This window comes from Mesoplodon densirostris, chromosome 4 (assembly GCF_025265405.1).
Source record: "Mesoplodon densirostris isolate mMesDen1 chromosome 4, mMesDen1 primary haplotype, whole genome shotgun sequence".
NCBI lineage: Eukaryota > Metazoa > Chordata > Mammalia > Artiodactyla > Ziphiidae > Mesoplodon > Mesoplodon densirostris.
In genome coordinates this window covers 119786821-119811696 of record NC_082664.1, presented here as the reverse complement: position 1 = coordinate 119811696, position 24876 = coordinate 119786821, and the positions used below count along the sequence as shown (strand labels likewise).

General features: G+C 55.2%; 2 protein-coding genes across 6 annotated transcripts in view; one reads left to right on the top strand and one right to left on the bottom strand.

The window, feature by feature from the left end:
• The first annotated feature begins 2006 nt into the window (after positions 1 to 2006).
• CLK3 (CDC like kinase 3) lies at positions 2007 to 16305 on the top strand. Of its 2 annotated transcripts, none has more exons than XM_060097009.1 (13): positions 2007 to 2097; positions 5517 to 5668; positions 6355 to 6571; positions 8455 to 8551; positions 8829 to 8895; positions 11204 to 11320; positions 11980 to 12146; positions 13640 to 13734; positions 13826 to 13955; positions 14211 to 14293; positions 14863 to 14942; positions 15134 to 15224; positions 15895 to 16305. In XM_060097009.1, the coding sequence occupies exons 2-13, from the start codon at positions 5517 to 5519 to the stop codon at positions 16069 to 16071; spliced, it is 1473 nt and encodes a 490-aa protein (XP_059952992.1). In that variant the 5' UTR covers positions 2007 to 2097; the 3' UTR covers positions 16072 to 16305. The 2 variants fall into 2 exon arrangements, with proteins under 2 accessions (XP_059952992.1, XP_059952993.1); XM_060097010.1 differs by lacking the exon at positions 2007 to 2097 and adding an exon at positions 2112 to 2141.
• Positions 16306 to 16722: 417 nt separating this feature from the next.
• EDC3 (enhancer of mRNA decapping 3) overlaps positions 16723 to 24876 on the bottom strand; it is a 54110-nt gene continuing 45956 nt past the window's right edge. For all 4 annotated transcript variants that reach the window (XM_060097008.1, XM_060097007.1, XM_060097006.1 and 1 more), the window contains 2 exons: positions 21686 to 21903; positions 16723 to 19197 (listed from right to left, as the gene is read on the bottom strand). In XM_060097008.1, the coding sequence (XP_059952991.1) occupies positions 18863 to 19197; positions 21686 to 21903 (553 nt within the window). In that variant the 3' untranslated portion in view covers positions 16723 to 18862. The remainder of the gene's footprint in view (positions 19198 to 21685; positions 21904 to 24876) is intronic.

Below are 24876 nucleotides of genomic sequence, written 5' to 3'. Positions count from 1 at the left end.
GGGGAGTTATCCATACTTCACTTTTCCCAAGTGCCTCTCTTTCTTCAAGGTGTGAGTTCTTTTAGGAACAAAGAGACAAAAGAATGAGGCTCTAAGGTAGAATTTCAGGCAGGACAGCTGCTGGACTGAAGATTTTAGAGGGGGAGCTGGGAGATGGCGCCTATCCTACTTCTAAAAAAGAAAGCTCTGCTTCTTTACTGGGGGGCGGGGACTCCTGTGTTCTCGATGGTGGGCTAGCGGGAAGAGGGCTCGACTTACCCGCTCAGAGCCTGGCGCCCAGGTCAGGACTAGGGACAGGAGCCTCTCTGAGCTCCTCCACCGTCAGCTGCTGACGCGATCGCGGCTTCCAGGAGCCATGGAAACTGCGGACAACACCAAGCGGTGGGAGGAAAAGATACCAGAGTCCTCCCACCTCGTCTGAGTGGATGAAACCCTTAGATGAAACTCGGCTGGTATGGCTGCGGGCCATAGGCCAAGCTTTGGGGCCCAGGAAAGAATGGCAACTCAGAAGCTCCGACCCCTGAGGCAGGAGCCTAAAGGGGCGGGATCTAGGGGCGCAGACAGCCGGGCTCTTGGTCATCAACTGCACACTAGAAGCGGCTGCTGAATTTCTATACTGGGGGGGAATGGGTGCATTTGGTTGGAGGGGGACCTGGAGCCGGTTTTGAGGCTGCAGTAGTGTAGCAAGCATCCCGTTTTTACTTAACTTCTGTTGTTTACTTCCGATAGGGGTGGTGGAACTAACGGAGATTTGGGGGGTACCAAGCACCCGCTCAAGCCACGCCGTCAGACCCCAGTTTAAGGGGGAGCCAGAGCCTAGAGACTGGAGAGCCTTCCCTAACTCCCGAGGGGACGGCTCCGCTCCGACAGCGCGGCTCCGCTCCGACAGCGCCTGGGTGGCTGGGAGGTGACGACTCGCGACAGGGGCGTGCCCATCCTCATTGGGGAGAGGCCGGGGCGGGGCCGGGGAGAGGGATGGCTGGCGGCCAGGCCCCGCGGTGCTGTCCCGGGGAGGGGTGGGGTCTGGAGGGATGCTCGGTCCCTGGCGTGGCGCGGGGGCAGTTAGAGGACGCTCCCACCCGCTTTGCTGAGCGACGCCAACTAGAGCCCGGGGGCGGGGAGTGTGGGGACCTCACAAACAGTGAAGTCTTCCAAAGGACCCAACCTCGGTTTTCGCATCTGGAAACAGGGCCTCGTTATTCCGCTCTGCCCACGCGCGGGGTAAGCAGGTGGGCGGGGCTTTGGTGAGCCCACGCTCGCGGCCCGGGCAAAGGGGTCGCCGAGTGACTCCGGGGAGAAATGGCAGCCGGGTCAGCCCGCGGCGGGGCACAGGTATTTTGTTTGGCGGAGGTTTACAAACTGAGAAACAATGCTGGTCCGCTTAGTGCCGTCCTCCAAGGATGCTCAAGGAAAAGGCGACACCCCTCCCTTTCTTCCAGACCCCATCCCTCCAGAGGCCCCGCCTACGTGACTCTCCGATATCTTCTCAGAAACTGCTGTGCACCTACGGCTTGCCGCCACGTCTTAAAAAACCTCCACACAAACAGAATAAGGTCTCATTTGCTTCTTCCACATAACTGGGAGTCGGGACAGCCTTCCCGAGCCTTCCGTGATCTTTAGCGCCCTCCTAGGCCCCGGAGCCAGACGGGCGCTCAAGGCCCGCCTGGTTTTCACTGGCGCGACAGCGAAACAATGCCCTCCTCTCGGCACGCAGGAAGGGACAGGCAGGCACAGGCGGGGTTGGGGCTCCACCTTTTGGCTTCCGGCGCCGTCGGCCGGGGACGCCCCCGTCGCGTCTTTGGGGCCTACGTGCGACGCGACACGGCGGGAGGCGGGCCGCGGCCGGGGACTTCCTCTCGGCCCTCCCGGAACCAGGCTCCGCAGCTGCCTCACCGACCGGCGCTGAGAAGGCGGGTCCTCCAGAGCCTTCGAGTCGAGGGCTAGAGCGGCCAGGCCGCCGAGCCGGGTCGAGCCCGAGCTGGCGACGGCTGCGTCACGCGAGGGGCGGGGCTGCAACGGGCGGAGGCCGGAGCCGGAAGCGGAAGAGGCGCTGGGAGCGGGGAGTGGGGCCTAGCTGCAGCCGGAGCCTAGGAGACGGTGAGTATGGGGTCCGGGCCCGCTACGGGAGCGGTTGGCGGGCGGTGAGTCGGAGGGGTGGGCGCCCTGGGTGTGGATCCCAGGGCTCCCGGGTCGGTCTTGGGCTACTCTCTTTCGTTTTCTTCTCGGTCTGTCTCAGGCCGCGGACCCGACCTCTCACCCCTGACCCGTCGCTTCTCCCCCAGAGGGCGGTCACCGCAGACCCCGACCTCTCGATCCCTCGTGTCGGAGTCCGAGCCTAAGAGGCCTCTGAGGCCCCTGCAGGGATCCTGTTTGGGCCCTGCACCTGCCCGCGGAATGGGGTCGGGGTCCTACCTGGGATAGCCTGGAGGGGTTTTCAGACCCCTCCCCTACCCCCGGCTCGAGGCTTAGTTCGCACATTTCCTCTTCCCCGCGCGGCTTGGAGTTTGATTCCGGCCCAAGCTGGCCTTCCCCTCCCCTCCCCCCTCGACCTCCCCCAGGTCTCCCCTCGCCTCCACTGGCGGCGGTTACGGGGGACGGGGCTCTGAGATCTCTGGGAACCGAGGCGTCAGGAGGGGACGCGAGCGAGGGCCTCAGGCCCCCTGAGTGTTTTGTTGTGATGCTGGATCCGCTCCAGCCCGGAGGAGGGGCCCGGCCAAGCTGACAGTACAAATGCCCGGGCTGCTCCTCGGTCCGGGAATCTCTGTGCTTTAGTTCCGGGTGCGGGTGTCCTGGTGTGGAGCTGGGGTGGGAATCGCCTGAGCCAGGGCTCCGTTGAGGCGGAGTTGGCGGCCTTCCAGCTTCCCTCCTCCATGCCCTTGAAAAGGAGGAGCGTTTCACCCGGTGGTGGCGGCTTGCAAGGTGGCAGGTTTGAGGTTGCAGCGGTGGGGCAGCGTCAGCCAAAAATAACCATGGGGCGCTGGGGTGGCCGGAATCCGGGAGGGCAGCCACTGACCTGGCTGGCTGCTCTTCTTGTCAGCCCAGTTCTCTGGCCAGGACCAGCAAATGAGAAGACGACTAGGCCCGTGCTCAGAGAAAAGCTGGCATCCTCCGCCTGGTTTCCTTCACCTTACCTTTTTCTTCATTGTGCAGAGGCAGAGCCTTCCAGAGCATAGCGTAACAACCTGTTTGCTGAGGTCTCAGAGAATCAGAGATAATTGATGAGAAATGGGCCCTAGAGCCCTAGCTGGGAAGATAATGAGGAGCATCTGGTGTTCCCAATATTTCACTTGCCTAGAATGTGTTAAAGGAGAAGTTATATCCTCTGTGATTGCCTTGTGTGTGATGTTTTATATAGCTTTCATACGTGTCATCTCCTTTGCCAAGTTGGCTGGGAGGTCGTGTCATCTCCATTTCCCAGGTACGGTAACCAAGGCCTAGTGTATAAGGTCACGAGGCCAGTAAGGCAGCACTGGGATTTCGTTCAGGGTTTTCTACCCGGATCTGTCTCTCCTCTGGTCCCTTGGAAGGGACTTAAAAATGTCCTTAATGCCCTTAGGGCATTTAACACAGACCCCTAGTTGTTACCTGGAACCTTTTTAATGTTGCTAATGAAAAGCTGCCTTCAGTACCTCTTGTGGGCCCAGACCTGTGCTAGGCCTTTGACCTAAAGGCATGTACTAGGCATGTTACTTAAAGGAGTGATATAATTTAATCTGCACAGAACCCTGTAAGAGATAACTATCCCCTTGTTGCAAGAGGAAGTTGAAGGTTAGACTTGTTTAATAACTTGCCTAAAGGCACAAGCTAGAAGTGGCAGTGCCAGGATTCAGATTGACATCTGAAGCTGTGCTCTTTCCACTAACATGAGCATATATAAGAATCTTCTAGGTCCCAGGAGAGAGTCTTTGGCCTGTTGTAGAATAGACCATGTCTTCCAGGTCTGGTGCTTTGCCCAGTGAGGATGGGCAGGGCCTTTGTCCTGGCCATTGGAGCATCTTCCTTGTCACTTATTGAGATGTGAGACACTGCCTTCATTCCATCACTTGGGCACCTGACCCAGCCATAATTGCAGGGAAACAGTGAAATATTAGTCAAAACAGAACAGCTCTTGAGGAGCTGTTCCAGAGTATCTCCAAGGGTTGCTGTGGCCTGGGCTTCCAGGTAGAGGGCAGAAGACAGCTGCCAGCGGGGAGATTGAGGGCAGTGACTTTCTCAGGATTGCAGAGAAGCTCCCAGGGGTTTTGTCATATATGCCTCACTGACATGCTCGTTTAAGGAGAGCCGTTCCATTCTGTTCTCCTCCAGACAGACCCTTCTCATAAGATGAGACAGCCTCAGTGGATTTGTCCAAAATGTGCTTGATCAGGCAAGCCCAGGACTGACCACCATTGGTTGGCTATAGCCAAGTGAAGGGTTGGGAGGAAGGCTGGCTATGGTCTCTGGCCCAGCCCTCCTGTGGAGGCAGTGTCAGGGTTTGGGGTGTGGGTGGAACAGGGAGCTGGCCTTACATAGCCATCTTTCTCAGCTGATGGCTGATCCGGCCTGGCAATTTTCTGTGGTGGGGGTAAGTCCCTACTGAACCAGCAATAGTGAGGTGGGGCCCTTTTGGCCTGCCTCCCCGAGCCCAAAGCCTGCCCGACAGCCCGCCTTCTGACTTCTCCTGAGATGGGCACAGAAGAGGATACTGGAGCAGGGAATCTAGGAGAGGGCACAGTAATGGTCCTGTTGGAGGTGAGGCGCTGCCTGGCATGGCACCAGCAGCAGGTGGTCTGCGGGTGCTAAATAGGCCTCGGGCAAGTGACTTGGTTGCTCTGAAGACCCTGGCATCTTTACAGACGCCAGGACTGAATGTAGACCAACAAGGGCTGGATAGACCCCCATGTCTGCCTGGCCAGACCCTCAGGTAGGCTAGGGAATGTTTGTGGGACCCTCTTGGTCCAAGGGCTGGTCTTCTTGATTCTGCTTGTGGCTCCCCACACGGATTTGTGGTCCTTGAGCAGGGTACAGTTCAGGGCCTCCGCCAGGCAACTTGACTTCTCAAACTCTAGGGCCTTCACCCCTTGCTCCTGTGTATTGGCTCCCTGCCAGCAGCCTTTTGACTCTGGCTCAACAGAACAGGCACTTCATAGGACCCTACAGACAGGCAGGAGGGAATTGAGCACAGGAGGCTCCCTTTCTACTTGGCCTTGGTCTCCTGTGATGGTGCTCACCAGCCCCTCCCCGCATTCTGCCTCGGCACCTGTCCTGGCTCTCCAGGTTCCCTAAGTGCCCAGGCCACCAGGCCAATGATGCTGTGCTGGGGAGGCAGCTGCTTTTTTGTTCTCTGGTGGAGAAGGGTGTTACCCATTGTCTGCTGTTTGACCAGTGTGACCTCAGAGTTCTTCACTTCATAAAGCCCTGGGAGGGGCTGCCCCCAGACAGAACAATGGGCCTCTTCTTCAGGAGCGCCTAGGCTGCCTGGGCAGCCCTGTGGCTGGCTGCGTGTTTAGCAGGGCTTTCTATTTCTCATGGCCTAGATGCATCACTGTAAGCGATACCGCTCCCCTGAGCCAGACCCGTACCTGAGCTACCGATGGAAGAGGAGGAGGTCTTACAGTCGGGAGCATGAAGGGAGACTGCGATACCCCTCTCGAAGGGAGCCTCCGCCCCGGAGATCTCGGTCTAGAAGGTGAGAGGGAACTAGGTCGGAAGAAAGGATTCCTTCCCACTTCCGGGCTAGGGAGACAGCCTGGAGGCTTGTGGCAGCCCTGGGCCTCCTTCAGGTGACTGCCGCCTCTGCCCGGCTGCACATTGATCACTGCCCTGTCCTCTTCAGGCTCTTCCCCTGATCTCGCCTGCATTCCCTGGCCTCAGTTCGCCACCATCCAGGCCACCCCTTATTTCTCTATCCTTGAGTCTTCCTTCTCCTGACACATTCCCCCGTTTTCTAGGCCAGCATCTCCCCTGCTAACCTCTGAGCCTTCCTGATTGTGGATTGGGAACATAACTTCAGCCCTTTCCAGATATTGGTCCCTGGTCTTATCTCAGTTCCCAGACCAAAATAACAGTCTCTGCAGGCCACAGAGAGCTCTGGGCTGGGGGACCCTCAGAGGTCCTCCACCACGCTCACCTTTCCCAGTGCTCCGCCTCCTATGGCGCTGGAGGGGTGCTGTCAGGAACTGGGGTTCTGGAGGTTGGATTTCACACACACACGTGTCCCCCCTCCCCCACTTCCCCTAGTCTGGATGCCTCTGCTCCCACAGGCTACCCTTGCGAGCCCTTTGCAGAGACCCCACCACATGAGTCTTGATTAGTAGCAGGAGCCCGGTTGGTGGGAGGAAGCTCTGACCAGTGTCCCTATCCCCGTCTTGGCAGCCATGACCGCCTGCCCTACCAGAGGAGATACCGGGAGCATCGTGACAGCGACACATACCGGTGTGAAGAGCGGAGCCCATCCTTTGGAGAGGACTACTATGGATCTTCACGTTGCCATCATCGTCGGCGGTCACGGGAAAGGGAGCCATACCGGACCCGCAAGCATGCCCACCACTGCCACAAACGCCGCACCAGGTCTTGTAGCAGCGCCTCCTCGGTGAGTGGTGGCCAGAGTGTGCGGGCTGGGGCTTAAAAGCCTCGTCTCTTTCTAGCCTTCTCTCAGGCTGGCTGGTCTGGGTGAGTACTGCCAGCCCTGCGCACGTGCATTTGGTGTGCGTGCGTGTGTGTGTGTATGTGTTGTCTGGTCCAGGTGCAGGGCTGGGCAGGGGCCCGGCTCCTCTATCTTCTGGCCCATGGGCAGTGGCAACTTAGGGGCTCTGGTTCCGGCGCTGGCTGGTCCCCAGCCTATCTGTATCTCCACACCACTCCAGGACAGGCCACATGCGCAAGTAGCCAGAGACACTTCTTCAGAATCCTTAATAGGGTTGCTGGTACGTGGTCTGGGGCTGTATGGCCCGGTCCTCCCCACCCAGAGATTGCCCCCACACACAGCTGAGTGCTCCGACTGATATGGACTGCATCCACCTCTGCAGTCTCTTCTCCACACCCCTCACCAAAGGCCCGGAGGCTGGAGTGCCCACGGGTAGGGGAGGGCCCATCAATTAGCTTGGACTGGAACCTTCCCTCTGACCTCCAGTCAGGTCCTCTGCAGTCTAGCCTCTTCACGTGAGGGGCAATCAAGGCAAGGGGGATGAGCTGCCTGTGTGGTGGGGCATGTGAAGAAATGGCAGAAAGGCCCACAGCTCCAGGCCTTGTCCAGCTGCAGGCCACATGCCCAGAGCAGGGCCTGGAAACATCCTTAATGTGAAGGGTTGTACAGAAGGGTCTCTGCTGAGACCAGGAAACCACACTGCGCTCAGACCTCTGGGAAGGAAGGCCAGTTGTGTATCTCTGAAGGTATATGCTGTCTTCTCTTCTCTTCCCCAGCTCTCTTCCCTCCCTCACTCGCTCCTGGCCGTGAGGCCCCTGAGGAGTAGTGGTGCAACAGTGGAGGGGGGCCAGGCGTCTTCTCTGCTGAGCTTTCCCGTGGTTCTTTGAGTGGCCACGGGCTGAGGTTGACTGAGCAACCGGCATGGCCTGGTGGCCTCTCTGCACGCTGCCACAGGATGGTAGTGCAGGGCTGTGGCTCTGCTTCTTCTCTTTTTGGTGCCCTCTGTCGTCGTGAGGCTCAAGATGGGCCGGGCCTGGCCTGGCCTGTGAGTAGCATAGGTGCCAAGGCCAGGGCAGGAGCTGGCTTGGGGCCTGTGTGGGCCATCGTGGTGGTAGGCCTTGGAGAGTCGACTGGCCCAGAGGATCCAGGGCTCCTTCCCTGCTCGATGCTGGTGGCACAAGGGCTGCTGACGGAAGGCCGTTTCTGCTGGTGATGTTAATTAAGTCTGGCCACGGATGCCGTCTAGGGACAGGTGGCAGCTGTCGGGCATGTGCAGGACTGCGTGGGCAAACGGAGGCAGGCAAGGACAGGCTGGGCATTCTGCAGCTGAAGCCAGCCAGAGTGGCCTCTGACCATTCTGGATGATCGGACCCAGGCTGGGCCAGCCATCTTCTTGCGCCGTTCTCACTGTGTCTCCACCCTGGCCGAAGCCATCATGGGAGGGCCCGGGAGGGGGAGACTCAGTGGAGGAGGGAGTCAGGCCTGTGACTCTCTACACGGCAGCCCCTCAGCAGCAGAGGCTGGTTGTCTTTCTGAGCATTTGCGGCGCCCTTCTCTTAGATAATGTCCGAGTTTTCTTTACATACCTGTAGCTGTTTTTACTTTTCTGTTTTTGAAGTCAGTTTGTGTCTTGACGTGTCCCTTGCAATATCCCTATCGTTATATATGCTGTGTGCCTTATGAAATGCTGGGATCTGGAAAATCCAATCAACCAACCCACCGGCTCCTCACCGTCTCCACCTCTGCCTTTGACTGACACCTCAATCTGTCAATCGGAACCGCCTACCATGCGATTGGTCGGATGGCGTTTCGGGGGGCGGTGCATGCAGAGAAGCCAACAGAGCAGTAAGCGCAGCAGCCGGAGTGTGGAAGATGACAAGGAGGGCCACCTGGTGTGCCGGATCGGCGATTGGCTCCAAGAGCGATGTACAGCCACCTTTCGTAAAACTTTACCTCTCTACTTTCTATCCCCCTTGTTAGACGAGACCTCTCCTGCCTGGAGGGGCCTCTAGTGCGCGTGGCGCCTTAGCGGGGCCACCAGTAATTGCCTGAATGACACAGACACTAGCAACTTCCGTTTTTAAGAGTGTAGCAGTGAGAGAGAAACCTCTTTTGTTTTTGAGAATTTGAATGCTGTGAACTTGCAGGAGCTGCCGATCCTCTGTCCTCCGGATCCTCATGCCCTGTTTCTTTTCTCTCCTAGATGAGATCGTGGGGAACCTGGGTGAAGGCACCTTTGGCAAGGTGGTGGAGTGCTTGGACCATGCCAGGTGAGCCATCTTCCTGGGAAAAGTTGGCCTGAGGTTCTTGAAGGTGGTGGCAGAGCTTAACCTCTTTCTTTTTGAAGAGTAGCACCAAAGCAGAGTTCTGACCTGTGCATATTGGGGTTGTGCTGATCCCCTGAATTAGGGAGAAATTCTTGGGATTCCATAGGCATGTGGCATCTCTGCCCAAGAACTGCTGGTCAGTGAATGGCGCTGCCCCAGTTTCCCCACTTCCCCAGGACTGTGGTTGCGGATATCAGAACAGGGCAAGGCCCTGGCTCCTCCGTGGTCTGGATCTGCTTCCTGTGATCTCTTAGGGTCTGGGCCTGGCAGGGGCTTGACAGTACTGCTGAGCCCAGCTCAAACATGAGCCCTCACCCTCTGGAGGTCTGCCTGAGAGGCCGTGCAGGCCCCCACTGAGAGAAGACGACCCTGGGCTTTCTCACCAGGCAGGCTGCTGCCTTCTCCAGTGTGGCTAGGGTTGGGCCCCTTTGAGTGTGCTGAGGTAGAGCGGGGGTGCACCCGTGCGTGTAGGGGTGCTTCTGGGGGTACCTTACTCCCTTCTAGACTGAGCAGTGAAAAACATTTCTGTCCCCTTGCCATTCCTCAAGACCAGAAGCCTTGCCTCCTCTACCTTAGGCTGGGAGGCTACCTCCTGGGAGCCCACTGCCTTCCCACCTTAATGGCCCTCTCTGTGGTTTGTCGCTTTGACCAGCAAGTGCTTGTGGCCTTGCTGTCTCCTTTGAGCCACGTGCTGCCCTTATGTGACTTGCACTATTTTAGAGATGAAGAAACACGCTTGGGGTCTGACTCTATCCCCCACCTGTTGAATGGAGGAGCCGGGTACCGCTGTGCTCGGTTCAGAGGGTTGCTTGGAAAGGACAGTTAGGCCCAGCAGTCCAGCCAGCCATGTGGCCCCAATTTAAGGTAGTGCTTATCACTGAGGAAGCCTCCCTGGGCGCCCAGTTCCCATTTAAACACCCCTCAGACCCCGTGTGGGCCAAGAGGTTAGGGCTGGGACCAGTGGGCATAGGGACATGTAGACTGTACAGTGACGAGAGAGAGATGTGGCAGATCTGAGAGCTGTGCCACATGGGGGCTCTCTGGGCTGTGTCACTCTGAGTAGCTAGATGGAAAGTGAGCCTTCGAAGTCACTAATGGGTAGGCACAGGGCTTAGGGGACCTATAGGGAGTCCAGAGGGAGTCGGCCAGTGGGCTTGTTGTGAGGAGGCAGAATTCAGCTCAGCAAAAGGAGGGGCCGTCCAAGCCTGGTAGTAGTTGTGTGGAAGTGACGAGCTCCCTGTGTCGAGGGTTGGAATGCCCTTGAGGGATCCTGTTCTAGGAGGCTGGAGTGGTGGTTTTTCCTCTGAGGTCCTCTCCTGCCCTGAAAATCTGGGAAAATGGGATAAGGAGAGAAAAACAGGGTGTTCTCTAGAAGATGCCTCTGCCCTGGGGCCTGTAAACTTTTCCTCAGGCACCAAGGCCAGCTTCCCAGAGGCTTCAAGGCCACACCGTTGTGGGCCAACGCTTATCACTCTAGTTTCCCACTGGGCATCTGAACTCTGGCTTTTCCTTCCTGACAGCGTTGGACCTAGCAGGCTAACCTCAGCAGATATTCTCTGCTGAGATTCTGCAAGTGGCCTACAGGGCTGGTGCTGGGGCTAAGGGTGGGAGGTGTGGAGCAGGAATTATTAAAATCCTCACGGACACTGAACAAAGGTTCCTGGCAGTCTGTGGTCTCTGATAAATGCCGTGGTTGGTAGGCAGGCAGGTGGGGCCAGGGTGGTGTGCTAAAGGGATCGGCCCTGGGGTTCCCAGGGAGAGGAGCCTGCTGCTGGGACCCTTACCCTCTTGCCAGGCCCTCACTCCATCCTGGAATCCCAGGAGGAGCAGTTTGCCCAGACTTGTAGATGTGCTCTGGAAGGTCAGGAGGTGCCGCAGAGGGTTCTGAGTGGGACCGCCTGGCCAGGATCAACGGACTGGCCTACAGGTTGGGTTACTGAGTGAGCTCTAGGGCTGGCGCTGGTCAGCAGGATAGGGCTCTACTTCTCTGCCTACGCCCCCGGGAGCTGGCAGTGGCTGAGATCATAAAAGCCTGAGACTGGCACGGATGCCAACAGCAACTTGTTGTTATAATGGTAGAGGTCTAGTGTTACAAGGGGTAGGCTGGGCATCAAGAATCTGCTGTCTTCAGGGCAGGCCCTGTTCCTGGAGTCCTGAGTAGTGTTTGCCAGGAGTTGCTGGGTTGGGGCAGTGGGTGGGGGAAGGGTTGCACAGCTTCTCATGAGAAATTCTGCTTCCTTCCCTGGTCCAGAGGGAAGTCTCAGGTTGCCCTGAAGATCATCCGCAACGTGGGCAAGTACCGGGAGGCCGCCCGGCTAGAAATCAATGTTCTCAAGAAAATCAAGGAGAAGGACAAAGAGAACAAGTTGTGAGTGTTGGCAAGGAATGGGAGGGAAGCTTCCTAGGGGGCAGTGTCCACTCCAGCCCCAACTGCCTGGACCCACTGGGGCTGAGCAGTGCCCTTTCACCTGGTTGGCACCATGCCTTCTGCCGACAACCAGAGCCAGGGGAGTTTGGCGAGTGAGTCTTGCTGGAAGGAACCTTTGGATTTCAGTCTAGGCTCCACCACAACCAGCTCTGTGTTCTGAGGCGGGCCTCCCCACCCTGAGTTTGTGAATTGGGGGCTTCATTGGGTTGTGGTGGGCATTAGACAAGATACAAACCCCAAGCTGTTTGGGGCTCTCATGTAGTCAGAGATACCCAAAGGAGAGCCACCTTTGGCACACAGACACTGAGCATTTCCCCTCCTCCAAGCACTGTTCTGAGCCCTGCAGGATCTCAGGAAGCTTAGCTGAGGGGGTGGGAAAAAGCAATGCTTGTTCTGTGGAGTGTACGGATGTTAACTCCACCTCGTTCTCTGAGATGCAGGGATTGTGCCCATAATTTTCTTTCTCTATGTATATCTGCATCCTGCGTGGGACCCAGCGGCCTGGGAGGGAGTGGGGACTGGCATCACTTGAGGGGAGTGGGTGAGGCAGCCAGCCCCCCCAGCACAGACCCTGAGCCCCATCCATCCTTCTCCTCCAGCCTGTGCGTCTTGATGTCTGACTGGTTCAACTTCCATGGTCACATGTGCATCGCCTTTGAGCTCCTGGGCAAGAACACCTTTGAGTTCCTAAAGGAGAATAACTTCCAGCCTTACCCTCTACCACATGTCCGGCACATGGCCTACCAGCTCTGCCACGCCCTTAGGTGTAAGTTTCCATCCTCAAATGGAGCATGGGTCAGCCACATATCTGCAGCAGAGTCACCTGGTGATCCTGCTCTCCATCATTCGCTCTAGCACATCGTTAACTATTCTGCTGGGCCAGAGACACCAGGGCCCCTTTGGCCGAAAGGCCTTCAGGTAGGAATCTGTGAGGATGGAGTGGTTGCAGTCCTCTCTAGGGGGCTCCTGAGCTGGCCTCTGCCCCCAAGCACTTGGGAAAAATAAAAGGAAAGAGCTGCTCCAGAATTAGCCCTGTACCACCCCGGTTCCTACCCTCCTGCATAGGATGAAGAGGTCAAAGACTGACCTGGCAGGTCCCACCCACAGGTCCTGTCAACATAGACACCCTCTGTCTCACCATCATTTCCCATCTGTCTGCCAGCCTTTGAGAGCATATTTGGTGGTGCCTGTGCTCAGCACGGCAGGATTTGCAGTGGTTGGAACAGGTTGGGAAGGCTCGTTGGAGAGGTGGATAGACCTAGAGCTAGACTACAGGGTCTGCATAGATGACGGGTCAGGGGAGAGTGTTCCAAGCCAGGTGAGCATTCAGCGATGGCCCAGAGCCTGGCATGTGCTGCAACTCATTCTGGTGAAGAGAGGGCCCATGTTGGGAGAGATGGGCCACACTGTTGTGAGGGTCTTGAGTGCCAGACGGGAAAAGTGATGAGTGGCAGGGTGCCACCATCGGTGGGACAGGAGTTGGAAGAAAAAGGCACACTTCTCCCCGCTCGGGGCTGGGGATGAGGAGAGGCAGGACTGGCTTCATTGTTGTGCTTCACAGGGGGCCCTGTGCTTGGTTTAATACTCTGCTGCTACCATCTTGAAATTCTTTTTTTTTTTTTTTTTTTTTTTTTTGCGGTACGCGGGCTTCTCACTGTTGTGACCTCTCCCGTTGCGGAGCACAGGCTCCGGACGTGCAGGCTCAGCGGCCATGGCTCATGGGCCCAGCCGCTCTGCGGCATGTGGGATCTTCCCGGACCGGGGCACGAACCTGTGTCCCCTGCATCGGCAGGCGGACTCTCAACCACTGCGCCACCAGGGAAGCCCATCATCTTGAGATTCTTAACTTTTTAATAAGACGACCTGCATTTTCATTTTGCCCTGGGCCTTGCACATTACGTAGCTGGTGTTGGGGAGAGGGAACCACCCCAAGGCTGATGCTGCAGCTCTGGTGACAGACAGGTTGAGGAGGCCTGATCCCCTGCAGACAGGTGGAGGGAGGTTTTATAAATGGAAAAAGTCTCCCCTGCCCCCTCAAGAATCAGAACCTTCCAAGGCCTTAAGCACAGAGAACTCTAGAGAGGGAAGCCAGTACAGAGGCAGTTCGGTCTGCTCCCTTGGCCCACTGCTGAGGTTAGGGGCTGTGAGGGGCTCTGGCAGGCTGGCTTTGGAAGAGGGAGCTGGCCTAGCGCTGGCAGGTGCGCCAGAGAGGAAGCCCAGGTTTTCAGTGTCTGCTTCCCTCCTCTCCTGCTTCCCCAGTTCTACATGAGAACCAACTGACCCACACAGACTTGAAGCCAGAGAACATCCTGTTTGTGAATTCTGAGTTTGAAACTCTCTACAATGAGCACAAGGTATTGGTGGGGGAAAAGATTGAGGCCCTGTTCCAGGGGTGCGTTACCCACCAGGACAGACTCGACCTGGCTCACCTTCCTTGCCCTTCAGAGCTGTGAGGAGAAGTCGGTGAAGAACACCAGCATCCGAGTGGCTGACTTTGGCAGTGCTACCTTTGACCACGAGCATCACACGACCATTGTGGCCACCCGTCACTATCGCCCGCCTGAGGTGATCTTGGGTGAGTGACTTGTGTAGCTCCCAACCCTGATAAAGCGGGCAGTTGTTGGGAGGGTATAAACAGGGAGTGAGGTGCCTGTCCACCACCTGAGGCCAGTGTGCTGAGTCACTATGGCTGTTGACTTGGCCTTACCAAGAGACTTCTCTACTGGGTTTGGGGCAGGAGCCTTGCCAGGCAGTGTGGTAGCTGCACTGTGACCTCTAGGCTGGGAGCACAGGGGCTGAATCTCATAGCCTGTCCCTTCTTGGCTTTCAGAGCTGGGCTGGGCACAGCCCTGCGACGTCTGGAGCATTGGCTGCATTCTCTTTGAGTACTACCGGGGCTTCACACTCTTCCAGGTAAGGCCTCTCCCACATCACCCCACTACCCTAAGTGCTGCTACTCTTGACGGGCTGCAGAGGCCTAGTGTGGGACCACTGCCCACCAGTCAGCACATTGTGAGATTGTCTCCTGAGGGTTGTAGATGCTCAGGGGAAGGAAGAGGTCAGGGTAGCTGGAACACTCAGGGACTCTTGTGGTCAGCCATCAAGGATGGAGGATTGGGGTGGGAGGAGTGAGCATTCCAGGCAAGGGGCACCGCATGAGTGAGGGCATGGAGATGGGCTGGGGCAGGGCACCTTCTGGGGAGAGAGTGAGGAACGTAGCCAGAAAGAGGTGTGTAGTTATGCAGTGCACCTGAAGGGTCAAGGAGTCTGCCCGTGACCCTGAGAGAACAGGCTGGCCTCATCCCTGGTCCCAGGCTGCCACCAGGTCAGAAAGGCTGGGACTGCTATTCCATTGGTGGGTTTGCATCTCCTGGGGCAGGAAGGGAACTTGCCCATCTTTTTTATCCTTTATTCCCTGAGGGACCCTGAGGGGGCAGAGGCTGGCACTGACCCCCACTTGCTGTGTCCCTAACCTTCCACAGACCCACGAAAACCGAGAGCATTTGGTGATGATGGAGAAGATCCTAGGGCCCATCCCATCACACATGATCCACCGTACCAGGTAAGGAGTCCTGGTTGCTCCCACAGGGCTGGCCTAGGGGCCTTTCCCATCTTGGAGTGACCTGGCAAACCTGTTGCCGAGACCTTCCTGCTGGGTCAGGCCAGGATCCCCTGCCTTGCTTTGCTGCCATTCCTCAGGCTGCCACTGTCGTTCCCATTTAAGACTTGACCCTTCCTGTCCTTTGTTTTCAGGAAGCAGAAATATTTTTACAAAGGGGGCCTGGTTTGGGATGAGAACAGCTCTGACGGCCGGTATGTGAAGGAGAACTGCAAACCTCTTAAGGTCAGTTTCTGGCTTCCCCCAGCTCAACTTATGCCAAGGAGACCCCAGGCACTGGGCAGACACACAGCAGAGAGACAGGCCAGGCAGCTACAGGCTGCCTCCTGGTTCCGGCCCTATGGGAGGCTGTGCCTAAGGCTGCTGGGTGCTGGCAGTGGGGCTTCTTGCAGACTGCCCCAGAGGGGCCCTTAGCTCCACCCCTTCCCCACAGGGTGGCTGTGCATGTAATTGGGGAACACCAGAAGAGCCAGAGGTCAGAGACCGTGCTACTTCCTGCCCCCTCTTCTCTCAATTTTGGGAAGAACTAGGCAGGGCTGAGGTGAGGGGTAGGGAAGACCTAGACATGGCCAGGAAGCCTCTGTCAACTGCATTTGGTGCTTGGACAAGTGAATTCCACAGAGGTGATTTCTACCCACCTGTCAGAACTTTGCACGTGGGGGCAGAGGCACCAAGCCAGCAAGACACCCAGTAGTAGCCTGACAAGTTCAGAGCAAACATTATTACAGGCACAAAAAGGAAAGAGCTGCTCATTGTCCAGGAGGGGAGAAGTAGTCCTCCAGGGAGGCATCCCTGCCTTCTCAGTCACGCAGCAAGGCTTCCCAGAGGCAAGGGGACCTGCTGTGGCTTCCCACGACCCTGCCATCACACTGAGACACCTTGTGTCCCTGAGCAGAGTTATATGCTCCAAGACTCCCCGGAGCACGTGCAGCTGTTTGACCTGATGAGACGGATGTTAGAATTTGACCCTGCCCAGCGCATCACATTGGCGGAGGCCCTGCTGCATCCCTTCTTTGCTGGTCTGACCCCTGAGGAGCGGTCTTTCCACACCAGCCGCAACCCAAGCAGATGACAGGTGCAGGCCACCGCACTGGGAGATGGAGAGCAGAACTGGGCTGCCCGGCCCCTTTTCTCCAAGCTCTACCACCGGCCCCAGGGCCAGAGCCACCCAATGAACAGTGCAATGTGAAGGAAGGCAGGAGCCTACAGGGAGGAGACTTGATGCCCAGCTGCCAGAAAGCACAGATTTGACCCAAGCTATTTATATGTTGTAAAGTTATAATAAAGTGTTTCTTACTGTTTGTAACCCCTGGTACCAGTGTGTCCATCTCCAGGCTCCTTGCCTTCTCCCTTCCCTACCTTATTAATAAAGTCTTTCTTAGCAGTTCAGCTTCTGGAGAGCTAAGTGTGAACTGGGCCAGGCACAGAAGGGCTAGCCAGAAGCTCGTGTATCCCTCTGGGCCCAGAAGAGCAGTGGTAGGTCTGCTGAACAGTCCTAAAAGGGGACTGCAGGCCCCTGTACCTCTCAGCCCCAAGGAATATAAGGGAAATGGCCCACTGGTTTTACCTATCCTTCCAGCCCCGTCTTTGGCTGGGACTTTAGGCTCTTATGTGCCCGATAACGTTAATGAAGTGTGAGAAGCAACGCAGGCTCCTAGGGCTGGGGATGCAGTACTTCACTGCAGCATACCGAGCAATTTACCACAGAACACAGGACTCCGTCATTCAGCTTTATTTTCATGCTGGTTTTTGGTTCCCCAAGAGCTGCATGAGTGATCGTCTTGGCCACCTGACGGGGGCTCCCTGGGACTGGGCACTGTGGGCAGGATGCCTCTGAAAAGAGCTGAAGAGAGAGGAATCATGCTTATCTTTACCACCACTGGGGAAGGCCCAGGCTGAGGGCAGGAAGATGCTCCAGTGCCACCTGGGGAGAGAACAGGGAGAGGCTTGGGCACCAACTCCCAGCAGCCCCTCAACAGAAGGCCATCACCCCCAGGGTCACTGTGACTTACTGGAGCAAGCACAGTCTTCTGGGCCAGGGTTCTTCTAGCTCGTTTCTCACTGCACCCAATTAGGAGACCTCACTGCACCCAATTAGGAGACCTCACTGCATCAACAGGCAGCCAGAACCTGTTCAATGGTTGCTTACTAAAATGCCTGTAATCCAGCACTGCTCCTCAGATGATGGCCCTGCCTCTGAAGAGAGGGCCCCATTTTGGGAGCTGCTTGGCCCTGAGTGTGAGCAGAGGCTCAGGAAGGATACACAGCACGGGATTCACAGTCGCTGGCCTTCCACTGCTGGAGACAGTTTAACATCTGAGGGAAGATGAGAGGAAAGGAGGGACCAGCCCTCTCTCCCCTGCTTCATCTGCTCCTGCCTATGCTCCTATAAGAAAAGTGATAAGTAGCCTGAAACCCATGGTACCAGGGCCTACCCTGTGTCCATGATCCTTGGCAAGCCCTTCCACTCACCCCCTTAACCAGAGTGGGTGGGCACAGAGCAGAAGGAAGCCTGAAGCCCTGAAAAAGGCTTTAAAGCACAAGCCTTTTGCAAGGGCCCCTCTCAGGAACTTCAGGGCCTGGCTCCTGTTCTACCAGCCTTCAGGGCCTGGGCCTGTGAACATCTGGGGGCTTAGTGCCTTAGGATCTGAGCAGCAGTGTGTTCCTAAGGCTGAGCCCCACCAGCTAGCTCATCCAGAACTAGCCTCATTTTGGCATCTTTGAGACAGGGTGCTGGCCCTGAGCCCACTCGTCTAAAGAAAACAATCATAAAGGGTTCAAGGCCCACACTGTAAAAGCTGGGGTAGAGCCCACATGGGAGGGATGTGCGCCCTGCTCTGGGATCACAGCTGCCGGGGACCACTTCAGGGGAAGGGCAGAGGGGGCAGAAGAGCGTAGGGGGTGTGTGTGCAGGCAAGGAGGGCGGGGGAGTGGGTGGCTTAGGACGGAAGCACCAGGGAGCCTCTTCTGGCTCAGCACCAGGCTCCCCCAGGGGCCTCCCCAATACTGAACATTAACGCTGCACCCTGAGGGGTCTGGCCCCAGACCAGGCAAAGGCTCAGCCCCCAGCTATAGAGTATGGGGTTGGGGGGCACTGCTGGCAAGATGGGCACTGTGGTTCTACAGTAACATAACCTTATACTACCTGTGCTGAAGACAACAGAAAAACAGTAAAAAAAAAAAAAAAAAAAAATCCCAATACAGTAACACATTCTGATGCCATTCCCCTTCCCTGCCTCCCAGAGTGATGGAGTGAAAAAAAAAAAACCCAGCATAAAACTTGGATCAGCTCAAGAGAAAGGGTCAAAAGCCCCCAAATCAACCTGTGGCGGAGCTGAGGGGAAGGCCTCAAAGCCCAAAATGGAACGGAGACTGCAAGTCTGCCCTCTAGCGGACAACTGCAGTGCAGCCAGTTCTACGTGATCTGAGGAAGGGCCACTTAGCTGGGGTTGTGAGGGAAGCAAGGGAGACAGAGCCACAAGCTCGGCACCAGAGCCAGCTCAGGCCCCAAACAGGGCTGCCCCACCCCGCGAGGCGCTCGCCCAGGCCCAGAGGCTGTAAACGTGACACACAGTCTGTGAGCTGCCTACGTCTGTAAACAAAGCCCCACCTGATCACGCAGGGGGCCGAGTGTAGCGATGCCTGGAGCCACTGTGCACAGAGCCTGCCACTCGCCCCGCACACCCAGTGAGAAAGCTTTCCCTGGCTAAGGGCAGGTGACAGGTCTGTTTTAAATATGAGCTGTTCTCTCAAAGAAAGAAACCAAAAAGAGAAAAAACAAGGTCCATGAAGCTTCACATCCTTAAGGCGTTCGTTGGCAGGAGCAGCAGGGGACCGCAGGGTCCAGCCTGCCCAGAGCCCTTCTAGGCAGAGTGCAGTGGGATGACAAACTTGCAGCCAAAGGGCGAGTGGTAGCTGATGCCCACCTCCTGGAATACCTGCTGGGGAATGCCGATGTCGCACAAATAGACACGGCCTGCATGCTCCCCCAGAGGCAGAGGTAGGCCCAGAGCCAGTGACCACTTGGCATCGATGCCCTGTTCGACTTCATGCACAGGAGGGTCTATGCTGAGTACTGGTGCCCGGTTCTGGTTGGCCCAGGCCACGGCTGCTTTGTACCAGGGCTGATCCCGCAGGAAGGCATTCTCGGGACAATCCAGGCAGTTGATCACCAGGTCCACAGGGCTGGTGGGCAGATCTGTAGGTGGAAAGAGTGCCATCTGAAAACCCCTATGAAGTATCAGCCCAGGCTGGGACTAGAACCATGGTGGCCCCCAAGAGTGTCTTGTTCAGACACCACTCCAGAGGCCAGCCTTCTCAAGGCTGGGTCAGTACTCAGGCCCCGGAAGTTCCAAGGCCTGGTTAGGCTGGGTGCTAGAGACCAAGAGCGTGTCAGCCTGATGGACCACTGTCCTCATGGAGCTCCCAGGCTGAAGCACTGTCCTGCTGGGTGTGCAGAGCTTCTCAGGACACAAGGCCCTTGCCTCCTCCTCATATCTGACTAACCCCCTGGTAAATTATAAGCTCTGGGAAGGTGGGCTCTACTGCTATGTCAGCCCTCACAGGGAGACTGTGCCTAGGGCTCAGGAGGAATGGGCTGACTGCCATTTGCTGTCTGGCCCAAGTGTGAGCAGGCAAGAGCATGCTCATTCTACACCAGGATGGCCTGCTCCAGACTGCCTGGCCTTGCTGGCCCCTCTCACTATCATGGAAATAAGTCCTCCTTGCAGCCCAACCTTAAGAATGGGGAAGGAATCTATCACTTCTCAGGTGTTTTAAAAGGCTTCTCTGCTCTAACCAGGCCTCTGGGACAGTATAAGAACAGATGTCTCAACAAGTATATAAGTCTTGACCAGCCCGAGAGGTTAAACTGAGACTAGTGGAAATCAGACCAAACTCAAAGGTGAGCATCCTCAGACCTGCCTCCTGGGGCAGTTGGGATAGAAAGGATTGTGGGCAGCTAGAGGAAGAACCAACTGCCTGGAAAAGGGCGTCATGTTATAGATCTCAAGGGGGGAACCCACATACAAGAACCCCTCCCCAGGTCTCAGCCTTAAGTAATGACATATCTCATTTCTCAATTAGAGACTGATGGCTTCCTTACTCAGAACAGGCCACTACAGATGGAGGTGGTGGTGTCCCTGTGGGCCCTGAGGCTCTCAAGAGTGGGAGTGGCATCTTATCTTCCGCATGCCCACAGGAGGAGCCTGGCCTGAGAGTAAGGCAACCTAGAAAGGCTTGCTGACATAGCTTAACATACCGTTCTTTCTTTACTTGCCTTTCAGGTACCAGGCCCTCCGGGTTTTCCTTCTCCTTCACTGACCACTCTTTCCCTGTCTCCTTAGCTGGTCTCTCAAGTCCCTGACTTCTATACAAAGAACTCAGTCTAACAACTTCTCCATCTAATCTCTCTTCCTAGGAGACATCTTATCCAGGCTCATTATGGCTTTAAATACCACCCACACACTTGTAATTCCAGACCAGATCCCTTAACTCCAGACTCAATCAACATTTCCACCTGCATATCCAACAGGCATCTCTAACTGAGCTTCTGCTCTTCTTCCCCAAACCTCCCCCCCAGCTCTTTCCATCTCAGTGATGGGACCTCCATTCTTCCAGTTACTCAGGCCAAAAACCTTGGAGTCATTCTTAACCCTTCGCTTTCTCTCGTCCCTTACACCCAATCTGTAAACTCTTATCTTCAATATTGCTTCAGAAACTAAACACCTTTCATTACTTCCACTGTGGCTGTCTTAGCCACCAACATTTCTCTCTCCAATTATTACAATAGCCTTAATAACTCTCTTTGTAAGCCTACAGTCTACTCTCAAACAACAGCCATAATGATCATTTGGAACCCGAGATGGATTATATCTTTATTCTACTAATTCCTCCAGTGACTCTCCATCTCACCCAGAGTAAAATTTCAAACCCTCACAGTGATCCACAGGCCCTTTATGACTGGACCCTGAAATGTCTAAGTCTGCTACCCTCCACCCAACCCTCCAACATTCTCTGTTTTCCTTCCCTGCTTTATTTGTCTCCATAACACTTACTGCCATGTGACCCGAAAGAGATATTACTTGTCATCTGTCCTAACCAGAATGTAAGCTCCACGGAAGCATGGATTAAGAAAAAAAATCTGGGACTTCCCTGGTGGCACGGTGGTTAAGACTCCACGCTCCTAACGCAGGGGGCCTGGGTTTGATCCCTGGTCTGGGAACTAGATCCCACATGCATGCCACAACTAAGAGTTCGCATGCCACAACTAAGGAGCCAGCAAGCTGCAACTAAGGAACCCCTGAGCTGCAACTAAGGAGCCCGCCTGCCACAACTAAGACCCAATGCAACCAAATAAATAAATAAATATTTTTTTAGGAAAAAAAATCTATTGCCATATCCCCAGTGTCAAAAACAGTGCCCGTTCTGTAAATATCTGTGAAATGAATAAATAGGTCCCCACCTCTCCATCTGAGTAGTGGGAGAAGGAGGAGGGTGAAAGGGATAGGAAGTAGGCAAGTCAACACCAAAGGTATTTATTTCCTTAGACACTAAGACTACTTACGGGCAAAGCACTCTTTACACTTGTGGTGCTTTTCCACCTGTCACCACTGGGCGGCACCGCCAGACCAATGAAAGCACCGAGGACGGAGAGGGCCTCAGCCCAGCTCTGTGCAAGTGCTCACCTTTGAGGCTAGACACTTGTTGGCCCTGGGTCTTGCTGAAGAGAGACAGTTCATTGGTAATGGATTCCAGCATCTTCACGAAGTTGGGCAGGAAGAGGATGACGTGGACATCATGGTTGGCTAGGTGCCTCCCACAGCTGATACCCTGAGCCCCCTTCACATGGGGCCCACATAGCAGGGCCACCGTAGGCCTCTGGTGAACATTTTTGGGATTCAACCTGGAACAGAAGGCAAAGAAGCATTATCAGCTGCAGACCTGCCAATCCCTTGCATCATATACCAGGCTAGTGCCTCTCGGCACCTATTGCTCTCAGAGTTCTCGCTAGTCCCAGGTTCCAGAGAGGGATGGACAAAATCCACTAAAGGCCAGGTTTACAGGGTGGCACTCCCACTGTCCCACATCCCGGTGTCACGTCATCTGCTGGGTCCTCTCATTAGGTAGTTCACCCAGATCTTGTTCCATATAACACTGTTGCCAGAACATTGCTTTCTGACCAAGAACACTTACTGTTCTCACTGTATGACCTATTAGGTCCAAACTCTTCTTAGCAAAGAGGCTTTTCTACCTCTGCAGCCTTCTTTGCTCTTCTTCCCCAACATGCCTGCTCCACTGCAGGAACACTGGTCTCATCATTCTCTGCTGCACGTGTAAGGTTCTTTCTTGCTTCTGCTCAAACTATTTCCCCTGCCCAGAAACCCCTTCACTTGTGAAACTGACCCACCCCTTTTACGATTACTCTGGCTCAGCTCCTAAGACACTCACAGCAAGTACCAAAGACGGTAGTTCTAAATCATCCTCAGTCAGTTGCCAGTCCAAGTTCTCCTTACTGAGCTGCCAGTAAGCTAATAAGAGCAGTGGTGTAGATACTAATAGTACCTATTTCACAGGACGCTGGGTGGATGAATGGATGTAAAGCACTTGTAACAGGAACCGACACACAAAATACTCAATTGATGCTGGCACTGTTACACTACTGGTCACAGAGGAGGCAGGAGGCAGGCTAGGGGCTTCCCGGCCTCCTAGGCTGGTAGCTGCCTTGGACACCCACTTCCTGATGAAGTCACTTCCAGCTTCCTGCCGTTCAAAGCTGAGACCTCTCTGGTCTCAGAGAAGCCACAAGTAAGGAGGTTTAGAGGATTAGCCCTAGAGCTGTGCCCGACTCAGTCTGCCCCCAGGGCAGGAAGGGAAGGGGAGATGAACAGAAAGAGGCTTAAGGCCCTGCTTAGGGGCGGAGCAGTGACAGTCATTTACTGGTTTTCCCCAAAGAGAGGAAGACAGATGCTGTCGAGCCAAAGAGGAAACTCCCACTCTCCAAATAAATTTGGGGGAATCTGGTAATGTACTTTACATATACACCGAGTCATTCATTTCCCTCACCATGTTTGCATCTTATGGAAATATGACGAGTACTTCTCCCTTCACACAGATACTGCGGAGTTCTGGCTTCTGACTCACCCGTGTCTGTTCCCTAAATGGACTCTCCCTCTCACAGAGGCATCCCCATCAGAGGACTCAAAACGGACCATGGCACCCACATACCCAACGGCAGGGTCAGAGTATAGGCACTGGAGACCTGGCTCCACCATGAACCAGCAAAGTCACATGGGCCAAGTCTTTCTGCTCTCTGAGCCTTAGCTTTGCTCATCTTAAAACCCAGGTTACTATCTACCTTCGAGGTGAAGCTATGAGGATCAAATTAAATGCTGTTGTGAAAGCACAGTGAAAAAATGCATGGTACTTGACATACATGAAACTGATTACCGTGGTATCTTTCTCAAAGGAAAACCAGCAACTGCTGCAAACGACAGGAGATGGCCCTTCTGAGAGTTCAGACACTGAAAGAATAGACAAGCACAAGAACAGCCAACTCCAAGAAGCTGACTAGAGGAATGTGACTTGGGGAGGACATTCAGCTCCTGCCCCCAAACTGCTATTTCTGGGAAGCCACTTAATGGCCTCAAATACTCCCAGGAAGAGGTTATTCCTCAAGTTGCCCCAATGGCTGCTCTGGGAGAAGGTTCAACGGTCATCAGACCCAAGGGCAGGATACTCCTTCAGAGAGCAGCTTGCACTACTGCCTCCTGTGGGGTCTCCACTGGCTCTTTCCTGGCAGAGGAGAGGCCAGGGATCCAGGCTGGGAAGCAGGCCTAAATCGAGGGACAAGGAGGAATGAACACAGTGCTATAGGGTGAGTGGAGTGGAGAAGCCAGGAGGGGAAATCTCACAGCCAGCGTGGATCACTTTAGACACCACTCTCCCACAAGGCTACCAAAGTCCTCCTCTTTATTGACAAATCCAGCAGATACCTGTCAACTCTAATTGTGCTTGCTCTCTCAGCATCGCCACTGCTGACCGTCCCTTTATTCCTCAAACACCATTCCTTTGGTTCTTAAACACTACCCTCTTGGTTCTCTTACCTCTCTGGCTTTAAACTTTCTTAGCTAGTTTGGAAGGCTCCTCATCTCTTAACTCTGCTTTAATGCTAATGTTCCCCAGAATTCCACCCTAGGCCCTTTCCTCCCTTTACACCCTCTCCTTAGAGGAGCTTGCCTATTCTTATACCATGTACCAGATGATGACTTCCAGATCTTTATCTTTGGCTGAGACCTTTTTCTAAACTTCAGATCCAGATTGCCAGTGGTTGATCTGGATGTCGCACAGGCCTCCTAAACCCAACATATCCAAAACAAAATCCACCATCTCCCCCAAACCTGCTCCTCTGCCCACGTGTCTTATCACAGTGAATGCTACCACTATCCAACCAGATGTCCATGCTAGAACGCTTTAAGTTCAGTGATCACCGACACTTCACTTTCCATCACCATCCATATCCATTCAATACCCTGCCCTGCTGATTTTACCTTTAAAAATTCCCTCATCCACCCACTTCTCTGATCCCTACTTCCCTGCTTGGGGCCACCATCACCTAGCCCCTGGCTCAGTTTTCTAACTGGTCTCACGGCCCCAGTCTTGCCTCCATTCATCTACTTGGCCAAAATCGCCTTTTTAAAACACAAGACTAACCATGTTACAGCACTACTGAGATCCCTTCAGCAGCTCCCTATCTCTCAGCTGTACCAAAGCCCTACTTTCCAGCCACACAAAATGACTTATGGATCCACGGTCTCCTGATCCTTTCTGCCCTCGGCACACGCTTTTTACTTTTCCCCCTTGCTGCTCGCCGCTGTGA

Bases quoted from the DNA above. Each gene is read 5' to 3' on its own strand.
- CLK3 (XM_060097009.1), top strand. From the start codon at position 5,517: ATGCATCACTGTAAGCGATACCGCTCCCCTGAGCCAGACCCGTACCTG. The intron at 8,896-11,203 runs GTGAGCCATCTT...TCCCTGGTCCAG, and splicing joins GAGTGCTTGGACCATGCCAG to AGGGAAGTCTCAGGTTGCCC. The intron at 14,294-14,862 runs GTAAGGCCTCTC...AACCTTCCACAG, and splicing joins GGGGCTTCACACTCTTCCAG to ACCCACGAAAACCGAGAGCA.